Source organism: Lactuca serriola, chromosome 2, assembly GCF_051521515.1.
Source record: "Lactuca serriola cultivar US96UC23 chromosome 2, Lser_US96UC23_V15, whole genome shotgun sequence".
NCBI classification, from domain to species: Eukaryota; Viridiplantae; Streptophyta; class Magnoliopsida; order Asterales; family Asteraceae; genus Lactuca; species Lactuca serriola.
The window spans coordinates 9,740,810-9,753,666 of NC_136409.1; the positions used below are offsets into that span (position 1 = coordinate 9,740,810).

Below are 12,857 nucleotides of genomic sequence, written 5' to 3' on the forward strand. Positions count from 1 at the left end.
TGTTAACAGTTAACTTTTTTTTTCTATAAGTCCAAGCAATGGGGACTTTGACCTTGAATAATAGAATTTAATGAAAACAACCATATATGTTCTTTTACTTGTTTCATTCCATATTGATGAAGTTATTCGGGTTATATACTTATAGATAGATTTTTTTTGGTGTTTTGGATGTTTAATTTTTAGTGTTTAATTTGTTTCTTTAAAAGATTTGTTATGAAATCATAAGCTACAAAAGTAATACAAAATATTCGGGTTACTCGGGTTATTCGGGTTATCCGGGTTATTCGACTCCTTAATCATCTTGTACATGTTATTTGGGTTATTCGGGCCGAAACCGAACCGAACCGAATAATACCCGAACCGAACCGAACCCGTATTGCTTATTTGGTTCGGTTTTCGGTTCATACAATTACCCTTATTCGGTTTTCGGTTTATTCGGGTCGGTTCGGTTCGGTTCGGTTTCGGTTTAAGCCATATTTTTAAATGACTTGTATTGAAACCTTAATTCAAGAAATGGTTTGTACGTTCATGGTTTGTAACATTTTGTTACAATTATGATGCCCAAGTTTAGTCATCTCACCTCTTTATTATTCAAAAAATAGGAGCTTAGTCCTTAATTAAGTAAGAAAGTGAAATTGAAAGCGTTGCCTGCTCTTCCGATTCGTGATTTTCTCCGCAATCTTCTATCTGAATCTCCAAAAGTGCCCCCAGATCAAAATTGGTGGTGGTAGGCATGAATACATTTCTAAACCTCTCACATCCTCTGATGCTTATGCTTTCAACAGCTTGAAATCCACGAACGAGAGGACAAGAGTTATCTACACCTTTTATCCTCCACACCTCTCTTAGCTTCCCTGAAGTCTCCACTTTGATGCTTCTTATTAAGCTACGGATGTTGTCTTGTTCTCCAATTGCACCGGCACAATCCAAGTCGATGTTGAATAACGATTCAATGGAACCACAATCCACGACTTTAAGCTCTTCAAGATGATGCAGCAGAGACATGGGATTGTGCGGAAATAGATTCACAAGTTTATTACAATTTCTCACTTTAATCTCTCTCAACTTAACTTTCTCACCTCCACTAAGTTCACAAGGCCATATTTCTTCTAAGTTCTCCATGTCATCAATTCGAAGTGTCTCCAACTTAGGAATCACAACCTGCAAAATAATCATCCCTTAATAACCACATATAAACAATAACACATTATACAATCAAATTACAGATATATTATGAAACTTTTAGTTGAAAATATTATTTAAATTGTATTAACATAAAGAACATATATCTACCTCTTCCTTCAACAAACTAGATGTTCGCAACTTGTTCTGTGGATAAATGACTGTGAAACCTGGAATGCCCTTAAGTTTCAAGTCTACGAGATGTGGTAGCCCAATTATCTTGACATTATGGCACAAACCTGATAACTTCGGTAGTTGAGTCAAAGATAAAGACTTCAGCTTGGGGAAAGTAATTGTCTCTTCTCCACAACCCCCAATCCCAGTATGTATGAGTTCTTCCATATTCTCGCATTCACAAACTTCTAGATGCTCAAGGCTTGACAAAGTGTTTGCAACATGGAGTTTGAAGAGGTATCTCAACTCTATACACTTTGAAATAATAAGGAATTTTAAATTGCAGAATGAAGAGGACTGAGGAGAATGTGTCGACTTCACCTCATCTTCAAGATTATTCATACCATCCATGCTTAAACAAAGAACCTCTGTTTTTACAAACAACTCATTAAGTTGAGACTCGAATACTTCACCTTTTTTGGTCAGCAACTGCAACGTGTTTTCATATGAGTGCCTACTCTCACTAATATCTCCATCTAAAGAGCACCCCACTGAGATCTTGAATCGTTCAAGATTCTCAAATGACATATTCTTCACTTCAGCCTTGTTATTAAAGAACGCGAATTCTAATGCAGAAAGGTTGTAAGAACGCTCTGCCATCTCCTTGCAGTTATCATCTATAAACCCATATGCATTTCCAATATAAAATTCTTCAAGTTTGACCAAACTTTTCAAGACACCCTGTTCTATACGGAGACCATAACACAATCTCAAATCAAGTAACGTTAGCTTTTTTAAATTTCTGACTGTGGAAGGTAACCACTCAATGCAAGAATTAGCAAAGCTCAGCACTTCCAGATTCGATAGATTTCCAATACATGAGCAATCAAACATCTTTAATGAACATTCCGTGAGATGAAGCACCCGAATGTTGGTAGAGCATTGAGGTGCCAAAGGAAGCAATGGGTACTTCATTTTATCGTATGATATAACCCGGAGCTTTTCCATTCCTTCATAAAATTCTTGAGGAAACTTTAGCGATTTATCTCCATGCATAAGTTTCAAAATCGTTAGTTTAGGAAACTTGAGGTCTACTGGAATCTCAATCATACCCTTGCATGTTAATGAAATTCTTTTGCAAGAGTGCACGATCATATCATTTTCATCAGGCCACCCAGGCATATTACCATGGTTGACAATTGAAGCTTGCTCGACTTCAGAATACATACCCAAAACAAAAGCACAGACCAGATCATGCATCTTGACGTGTACACCATTATCACTTCCAATTAGTAAATTTGTCTGCACCAGTCGCTCAATGCAGGTGTTGAGCCTGTTTCTTGCTTCTATAATTGTATAAACTCTATCAAATAACTTTAAGCCCCATCCATACCTCATCAACTCCTCGGTAGGAATATTGAAGTCTTCAGGAAACAAACCACACATCAAAAAAACAGATTTTGTCTCCTTGTCCGGGAGATTCTCATAGCTGGTTCTAAAAACTGCAGTAGCAACATTACCAATGTCATGGTGTTGTAAACGAGAAAGTGCATCCTTCCATGCATCCTTTCTTTTATTTCTTAGAGTACACGCCATGGTTTTGATGGCAATGGGTAGACCGCAACACCTCCTAACAATATCTTCTCCTATCTTGTGGAGCTCGGGCTCAGAAGTTTCTACAAATTGCTGGAACAATCTTTGTGCTTCTGCTTCAATTAGAAGTCCCACGTTAATAATTGAATTAGCTTCAACCCCCATCACTGAGCAAACATGTTCGTCTCGTGAAGTCAACAAGACCTTGAAGTCGACACCTTGATTGGGAGAAGGGCTTAAACCAATATCTTCTAGATCAACGGACTGCCAGACATCATCCAATATTATGAGGAACTTAGTGTTACCTCCATCTGATTTGGCCTTGAACCCTTGACGAAGCTTCTCAGCTCTTGTTTTCTTATCGCTTTCTTTCAGCTCTATGCATAGGTAATCTGCTACAACTTGCTGAATAGCAATGGGGTCCGATATTTCCCCTATAACCGCCTCGATGATATAACCAAACTTCCTCTTTTCTTTGGCAACCTTCTTCAGCCTTTGCATCATGTGGGTCTTCCCCACTCCCCCCATTCCACATAAGGCTATCATGTGGTTGGCCTCAAGTGCTTTGAGTGCTTCACTAAACCTTACCTCTCTTGATTGGAAGTCATTGTGTTCAGTTGAAAGCGTAGAGGTGGATGCCATCACGGAATCAACTCTTCCCAAAGGAATGGGATGATCGGTCCAAGTGATCAGAGAGTGTCGTCTCATGACACTGTCGATCTCCTCAATTATATTGAAGGCATCCCTTCCGGCCCTGTACCTAATCTTTAGATTGAAGCAACAGCCGACATCTTTAGGAACAGTTTCCACTTTTGCATTGATCTTTTCTACATCTTCCAACCAGCTCTGGACTTGAGCTGCTGGAACCTCAAGACGATTACTAATGTTATGATTCTTGTGCTCTTCAACATTGTCTTTTGCTTCTTTTAATTCCTTCATTTTCAAATCCATGTCACTGATGTACTTTCTGCAGGAAACGAGGTAGCGTAGGTAATCGTTAATAGGAACCATGAGAACTGGAACAACTTGTTTTATAATTTCATTAGCAGTTTCTATGGCCATATTCTTGTGGTAGCACCTGCATCGTAGGCAGCCAACAATTGATCAGGCATAATTCGATGGAAATTAACAGTGGATCTAGCAATTGTATTCACCCTGGCTTAAAAGATGAAGTTTTAAGAATTTTAAATAGAAATCCGGTTTTTCATTGATTCATTATAAATACATAAAAATATGGTCATTTGAAAGATGTCGGTAGCAAATATTACATGCATATGAGCACATCCTAGATTCATTTAATTAAGTAAAGTTAGAATAGACCGTTGATGTCACGAGTGAAAAAGTCTGTCTCGTATCGTAATTAATTAATGACGTTACCTTTGTGTAATATTATAGAAGAATTTGATTATTATTCGATCTTATGATAATGCTATGTTTTGGTAATTATGTTGAAATCCTTGTAATTTGCAACCACATGGAAGTATTTGTTAATAGATCTCACTTTTTGCCAAGGAGCCTGTGATTGAAAGATGATTAATCAATACGAAAGTAAAAAATATGGTGAATATGAAAGAATAAAAGTTGAAAATATCAACGTGTTAATGTTTTCATGGTCTCACTTTTGCAACCCATCTTTTAATTAGCATGAAGAATAATAACCTATTTTTAATATTACCTTGGTCGTTAGATAAAGTTTTGTTAATATCCAAGTATAATTATTAAAACTTGGCAGGCAAAATTGATTAACAATAGTTACATCTATGATCTCTACGCATGTGGGAAATTGGGTTTTATTAAACACATCCAGACAAGTGAATCTAAAGGAAAAAGTTTATAAATTTAAACATGATAGTAGATGTTTCCATTTAGCTCATATACATTAAATGGTTAACCATGTTAGGGGATCCATAATGCATTAAGTTTATTAGAGTTTAATAGATTAACACATCATCATTTTACTTATTATACAACTCTACATTAATTTCCCTACAAATACAATACATTGAACTCAATAAAGTTCAATGAAATATATATTTAATGGTTAAAACCTTTTTCTCATTAAAGAGCTCAATGTCCATTAAACTCTATATCCATTGAATGCAAACATGGCTTCCTATAATGGTAGAGTTTAATCAATTGAATGTAAATTAGGCATGACACCTCGTTCAACTTTCCCATTAAACTATACATTATGAATGCTCTTAGCCAAGTGGGTGGCCCCAACTTGTAATATATATTTTTATTTATTTTAGTCATTTATGTAGTCGCCTTTTAAATGATTGTGAGTTTTGTTTCCCTTAATAGTACACTAAATAGTAAAGTAATTATAGATTGGGCTTTGCTAAATATTAACACTTTTTATAATTAATTTTTTCAAATATGTATCTATTTAAAAAAGTTTACCTTCATAAAAGTAAACTAAACACTTTATCATTATATATTCTATAGTTTTCAATATCAAAACAATAATTAATAAGCTTTTTTTTTTTTTTAACTTTTGATCCATAATACATCATATCAATATGCTAATGATAATATATTAAGTGAAATCCCAAGTACCCTTAACTTTGGTAAAAACATGTCCAACTACTCGTCACCACCAAATTTATCTTTACTTTTTTTTTTTTTTTTATCAATTATCATATTATATGTTTCTCTAGAAATTAAGATACAAAGCTCAAAAAAAAAAAAAAAAACATTGAACCTTTGGGTTTTAATGTGTGAATTGCATTAAAGTCAAGAATCAGTTTTAAATAAAGGATAGAGTCTAGGGGTAATTAGTGAAAATTTAGTTTTGACTTCTTAACACTTACATAGAGTAATAGAAGACATTGTTATTTCACAAACTTCAAACAGATTACTGGCGCACCAAATTGGTATCGGAGCATGGGAAGAGGAATTTTTATTAATCGAACAGGTCTGTTTCTGGTGTGTTCTTGGGTGTTATTTTCTTGGAATCAATTGAAGAGGTGTGAAGGTATTATTGATTATTTGAGTGATGATTCTCTAATAGTTTCACAAGGTATCTTGACCAGAAAAAGCACAGCAGCAAGATTTGAAAGTGTGAATAACAGTAGCGTTTTTTCGGAAAATTTTCAATTTTGAATTAACAAAGAAGGTATAATTCATTTTGCTGTTGTTTTTGGTGATTTGTATTGAAAATTGGGTTCTTCCATAATGAAAGTTTGTTTTGAGCTTGGGTCTTGAATGATAGCACACAAGATGTTCGATAAAAGTCCTGAACGAGATTACATTGTTCTTGAGGTTCAAGTACAGGGGTGCTGCTGCATTTTGTGAGGTGGATGTTTATGGGAAGATGTTTGGTGAAGGTTAGCGACAATCTTGATGGGTTTTCTTGCATAAGATAGTGTGGGTGAGTTGACATGATTTTGTAACGAAAGAAAGTCGATAGTATCTCCAAACGAGTGGAGAGTAGTGACTTTCAAGAGGCGTTGAGTGGTATAAATTATGAGATTCAAATTGATATGGTTTCTTTCTAATATCTTCGGAAACAGTAGACATTATTCACACAACAGAAACAAAACAAAAACATGAATATTATTTGGTAAAAAAGTTGAATCCAAAAAATTAACATACTAACAACAATCAAAACCTACATAATGTATTCCAAAGGATCAATCGAATTTCTCCATTTCCCAATTGATCTACCTACGAATATGAATTTGTAATGAGATTATGTTTCTTTCCTTCACCTATTGTTCTTATACAAACCAATCTTTTGAAAATCAAAGGAGAAAACTAAAGAGGTATAGTGGGTTGAGTGTAGTTGAACTAACAAAACCATTGATTAATTGTATCAAACAAAACAATATCGTATGTGTCTGTGAATTAGTTAATAAAGGAGAGTACCTCTTTGTGTATATGCTTCTCTTTTCTTCTTCCCTGTAAAGAACAGAATTCAAAATTTTTGAAGGATGATAATACTACGAATTGTGAAAGATAAATTAAAGAATGACTCACTAATAGCAAATTATATAAGAGGCTTTTGTGAGGGGAAAGGGCATGATTGTAATTAGGAGATGTTCACACCTATTGCTTTTTATAATTGGTCTTTTCCAGAAAGAGAACAATGGTGCACCCCTTTTGAGTATGAACATTTGTGGAGCAGGAGTCATTTTTATGGTTATGTACCCCACTTGGATGTGAAGTGCGTTTTTAATTTTATCAAACTTATTTATAAATCATCATTATTACAAATAAAAAGCTTCAGAGATTTTGTAAAATAATTTGTATTGTAGAACATTAACTTCATTTACAAAGTCCATCTACTAATTTATTATTTTTAATGGTTGATTAATTCAGGTTCTTTGATTTTATGAGAAATATTTGTTTTATTTTGGATACACCACTCCACATTGGTTAGAGGGATATTTACGTTTGTCTCTCATCTTTGTTGTTGGGTTTAACTTGTGTTTATGGTACTCGTTTATCTGTATCGTTAGCTATAACTTCTCTCTTATCATTTCCAAAAGGACTAGTCATCTCCAAAAAGTAGTGACTTTGGAAATGTTAAGCGAAAGTGCGAAACCTAAACTTTAGCCAAATTACATTAATTTGCAAAAGTAGTCAAAGTTTACTCATATGGTCAGAAAAGCAATTTTACTGATTAAAGTAATTTTGCAAAGTTGTGATGATTAATTTGGGATAATGGATCTGATTAATTGCTATTTTAGTAAATATCTCCAAAATATATTTAACATAATTTTGAGATGGTTAGAAAGGTAAGGGGACAATGGAAGGTGGAGTGTGGGGTATGTGATGGTTAATAATTGTACCAATAATTTAACAAAGGCAATTCAATGGAAATCTATAATAAAGCAAATACGTATATCTTAGATTCATTTCATTGAGTAAGGTTGTATTAGCGTTTTCCCATAGACATAGGATTGTACTATCTAAAAATAGACATGAAGATAAACTTTTTATAGTTCTACACTCTATGATAGTAATTGAAGCCGAGATTAACTGCAAATAATGATTTTCAATTTTGTTTATCTGATTTTTATTGCTTTTTCTGTACACCCATTGTTCTTACAAACGCAAATTCATGCAACTTTCGATGAGTCATCAAGCACAAATGTCATAAATTTGGTTCATTTTGAAAACATACAAAAAAAACCATGGATTATATAGAAATGCTTGTAAATTAACATTACTAAAGAGAATACCAGCTGGAGAATTAAAGAATGGTGAAGTGGGAAAAGCATAAGCATTGAAAGGGTTTTGGTATTTATTCTATTCTTTGCTGTTCAAATTTTTTTTAAAAGGCTTTGGTGAGATTCTTACCAATTCTTTATTTGTTGTCTTTTCATTGCAATTTAAGAAAAACTGTTTTTTTTCAATTGCCTTATAAGTACAAACAAAATATATTAAGAATATAACGATTAGAAACTTATTTGTAGGCATATAGTAACTGAAAAGCACATATATTAAGTACTAGTTTATAACCCGTGGGAACCACGACTACTAAATTAATTAAATTTTTATAATAAAAGACTCAAAACTAATAAATAATTATTTTAAATAAATTATTAATTAAGCGATATTTTTTAGTTATATAAAATTATAATCGTTGATTCAAATAAATACATAAAATTATATCACCTTATAATCTATATTAATTTTATTTTATTTTTTATTTTAATGTTATTAGTTTGATGTAATTAGAGTGAAAAATTTAAAATGGAAAATCAATATGTTGATAAGTGACATGACATTAAGTAAGAGGTCTAATAGGATGACAAATAACAAAAAAAAAAAAAAAAAAAACTATTCTTTTATTAGTGTAGAAAGATTAGTATAGGAAGATTTTCTTTAAATCTAATTCTATCTTTTTCCATGTGATGTTTATAAGCAAATCATTACAAAATCTGTTTTGAAAAAAAAAAAAAAAAAAAAAAAGTAGCTTACGAAGGTATTTACAATTCCATTGTAATTTGAACTTGATAAATTAAATTGGTTCCTACTTTTTATACATACATATATGGCTACCCACTAATATCATGAGACTTGTCATTCTTCTACAATTCCATTTAATTATATTTGACATCCCTAAAATACCCTTAATGAACAATTAAAAAAAGAACAAAAAAAAATCACGTAAGATGATGCAGATGAACGTGCATAGCAGACCTGCAATCCCGATTCCTTCCCAAACTCTTCTTCTCGTCTATTGTTGCCCATGACAATTCATTGCTACTCCAGCGCCACCAACAACAATCACAACAGCAGGCAGGAACAATCACAGCAGCAACAATCAGGTAATTTTTGTTTTAATTATGTGAAGGCACTACACACGTAATGGTGTTTGTGGGTTCTGACTATTTTTATTTTTTTGTTAAAGACTTTTGTTGACTGGAACTTTGTCTACTGTTTAATGTGCTATTTTTCTTGATTTTGTCATGTATTTAGATTTTACATATAAACCAACGCTTGTTAATTCATCTTACTATTAATGTGGTTGTAATTTTATCTAATATTATGTAAAACGTGTCATCTAAAGTAGGCATTATACAAAACAGTTTTTTTATTTTTTTTATCATTTTTTTTATTTTTTAAAGAAAAGGAGGCCTTTGTGTCTTTCATGATTTTTAAACATATGTCAAAATCTTGGCCAGGAGTATGTTTTTCTATGGTAATATGGTATTCTATCTTTAAATTTCATTGATTAGTTTTTGTAGGTTATGCTGCTTTATTATTGATAAAATCTTTGGTTTATTGTTAATAAAATATTTGATATTTGATCAGTATGGAAGCTGCAAATTCAGTAGAAAAGACTGCAATTTCAGTTGAAGAGGCTGCAAATTCAGTTGAAGGGCATACAATTCTCAATCCTCAAGATCAAAAAATTCCTAAAGATGGAATGAAGTTTAATTCGGAAGAAGACCTTTACAATTACTTTAAAGCATATGCTTTCCAGATTGGATTTGGTATACGGAAATCTAGTACGAGAACAAAAGATTCTTGTGCTAAAACATACTATTCACTTGGATGTGCTAGAGGAGGGGTATATGTGCCTAAAACAAGCAAATCATATAAAAAGTCTTCTAAAACAAACTGTAAAGCAAAAATTAGTGTAATAGCATATGGTGATGGAAGATGCATTATCTCTAGTGTTTTTCTTGAAATAATCATGCTTTAAGTCCCAAAAAATCTCGTTTCCAGCGATCACATAAGAAAATGGATTCATATGCTAAGAGAAGACTTGACTTGAATGATTATGCTGGAATTCCATTAAATAAAAGTTTTCACTCGTTAGTTGTTGAAGCAAAAGGGTATGACAATTTGCCTTGTGGCGAGACAGATTGTAGATCTTACATCGCAAAAGTAAGACAACTAAGACTTGGCCTTAGGGATGTCGAGGCACTTCATAATTATTTTGTCCGTATGCAAAAAAGGAGTTCAAATTTTTTCTATGTGATTGATATGGATGATGAAGGTCGTATGCAAAATGTATTTTGGGCAGATGCAAGGTCAAGGGCAGCATACGAGTCATTCAAGGATGTTATTTCATTTGATAGCACATATTTGACTAACAAATATAATATGTCATTTGCGCCTTTTGTTGGAGTAAATCACCATGAACAATCTATCTTATTTGGATGTGTTTTGCTTTCACAAGAGGATACAGAAACATATGTATGGTTATTCAATTCATGGTTAGAATGCATGAATGGACGGGTACCAAAAGCAATAATAACATATCAATGTCGATCAATGCAAGGAGTCGTGGCACAGGTATTCCCTGAATCTCATAATCGTCTTTGTCTTTGGCATATTATGAAAAAGATTCCTGAAAAATTAAGTAGGTTGCCTCAATAAAAAGTAATAAAGAAGACTCTAAAAACCCTTGTATATGAGTCTACAGACACTCAAGAGTTTGAAGATTGGTGGTGCAAGTTGGTTGAAAAATACACACTTGAAAAAAATGAGTGGTTCAGTTCTTTATTTAACGATCGAAGGCGTTGGGTGCCGATATATGTAAAAGACAACTTTTGGGCAGGGATGTCTACTACGCAAAGAAGTGAAAGCATGAATTCTTCTTTTGATGTGTATGTTAATTCTAAAACCTCATTACGACAATTTGTTGAACAATATGACAACGCGTTGAAAAGCAAGATTGAGAAAGAAACTAAGCCTGATTTTGAGTCGCTTAATTCTTCATATAAATTAGTAATTGGGTTTTATTTTGAGAGAGTTTCACGAGGCGTACACGAATGCAATTTTTAAGTTGTTTCAAGATGAGTTACGAGGTACGTTGTTTTGCAATTCTTCATTGGAAAAAGTGGATGGTGCACGATATGTATTTCATGTCACATATGTTCTAGAAGGGAAACATGAAGATTCTAAAAAATGAGTTGTTTATACAGTTTGTTATGATGAGAGTGCATGTGATATAAAATGTTCTTGTTGTTTATTTGAGTTTCGTGGAATTATTTGTAGGCATATGGTGAAGATATTGATTGAGAAGGATATTAAATAAATTCATACACAATATATTTTGTCTCGGTGGAGGAAAGATGTGAAGCATGGACACTACTTACTGATAAATTGTTATGAAGATTTGATGAGTTGTGAAAATGCTAAACAATTTGACCACTTGTGTTCCAATTTTTATGAGGTTGCGCATATTGCTAATTCTCGCGAATAGTATTAATACTTGCTAAGTTGTATAAATATGGCTAAAGAAAAGTTAAACAATGATTCAATTTGGGGTTGTAGTAGTAACGTAAATTTGGTAGTTGAAGATGTTCGTGTTTCAGACTCGACTACAAAATTGTTACCACCCTTGCAAGATCGTAGTAAAGATTGCCCACCATCCAAGAGAAAGGAATCTAAAGTAGAAAAGGTTATGAAAAAGAAAAGAAAGAAAAATGTAATATTTTATCTAGTTAGAGTTTTTATTTATTTTTATTTTTTTAATATAGTTTATAATAATTGAGTTTTTTTAGGTATCTGAAAGAACGGAGAACATACAACAAGATCAAACAGATGCAAGTCGTGAGCAATGAGCAATTTCATATAATGATGACTCGAACTACCAGTTTGATCTTAATTTACCAGTTTGAAGGAGAAAGAATAAGAGGAAGGTGGAATTAGTATAAAACAAGTTTTATGAGAAAAGAATGATTTTTAGTTTTAGTTATTTTGCGATTAATGATTTTCAAAGAACTGATTGGCATTGAGGAATTGGATTTTTTGGTTTCAAAATTAGGGACACATTGTTCATTTATGGAATAATTGAGATTTTATTTGACAAGACGATGAGTAAAGGGTCTTTTGGTCCTTTTATTATGTAACGGGGTTTGTCTAATATTGTGTAATTTTAATGTGTAATTTTTTGAAGTTTCCTATGATGCATACCGATAGAGTTTTACTTGATACATACAAATGGAACCAATAATAGCAATGGACTTTAAAAAAGAAACCAAAAAATAGCAATACAATTTCAAAAGAAAACGAAAAATAGCAATGCACTTTCAAAATAGAACCAAATGGTAATGCATTTTCAAAATAGAACCAAGAATGACAATGCACTTTGAAAATGGAACCAAGAATGACAATGCACTTTCAAAACATAATGGAATCTTTGGCCATTTTTGTCCAGATTTACAAAGTAAAATTGAGGGGCATTTGTGTACAAATGAGAAATGAAACTAATGGACATTTGATTCCAGGTGCAAAAATACAATTCATGTAAAGTATTTACAAAAATAAACTACATTGCTTTATTAAACAATTTCCGAAAGTGAGGGAACCTTTTAACCATCCCATATGTCACAATGTATTAGCTCAAAACAAGAAGTTTTAATATTACTATTTGGAAAAGGAAGTCGAGTTTGTTTAGCCCGTATACAAGAATCACAATTTTCTATGTTAACTACGCTACCAACAGATTCAATATGATGTAATTTAGAAGAATGAGTGAGGCGCTTGTGCCAAATTTC

General features: G+C 32.7%; 1 protein-coding gene and 1 pseudogene across 3 annotated transcripts; one reads left to right on the forward strand and one right to left on the reverse strand.

The window, feature by feature from the left end:
- Positions 1-505: 505 nt before the first annotated feature.
- Positions 506-7,003, reverse strand: LOC145085959 (putative disease resistance protein At1g61300). 3 transcript variants are annotated; one of them, XM_079023659.1, is made up of 4 exons: positions 6,871-7,003; positions 6,760-6,792; positions 1,294-3,967; positions 506-1,161 (listed from the first exon to the last, which is right to left on the reverse strand). In XM_079023659.1, exons 3-4 carry the CDS (start codon positions 3,949-3,951, stop codon positions 607-609), a joined length of 3,213 nt encoding a protein of 1,070 aa, XP_078879785.1. In that variant the 5' UTR covers positions 3,952-3,967; positions 6,760-6,792; positions 6,871-7,003; the 3' UTR covers positions 506-606. The 3 variants fall into 3 exon arrangements, with proteins under 3 accessions (XP_078879785.1, XP_078879787.1, XP_078879784.1); XM_079023661.1 differs by lacking the exon at positions 6,871-7,003 and adding an exon at positions 4,267-4,405 and having other exon boundaries at positions 6,760-6,852; XM_079023658.1 differs by having other exon boundaries at positions 6,760-6,986.
- A 2,088-nt stretch (positions 7,004-9,091) lies between these two features.
- LOC145089011 (protein FAR1-RELATED SEQUENCE 5-like) lies at positions 9,092-11,921 on the forward strand (annotated as a pseudogene).
- Positions 11,922-12,857: the final 936 nt, after the last annotated feature.

Excerpts from the sequence above, each read along its gene's own strand:
- LOC145085959 (XM_079023659.1), bottom strand. The coding sequence starts at position 3,951 with ATGGCCATAGAAACTGCTAATGAAATTATAAAACAAGTTGTTCCAGTT. Across the intron at positions 1,162-1,293 it reads CTAGTTTGTTGAAGGAAGAG|GTTGTGATTCCTAAGTTGGA; the intron begins GTAGATATATGT and ends ATTATTTTGCAG.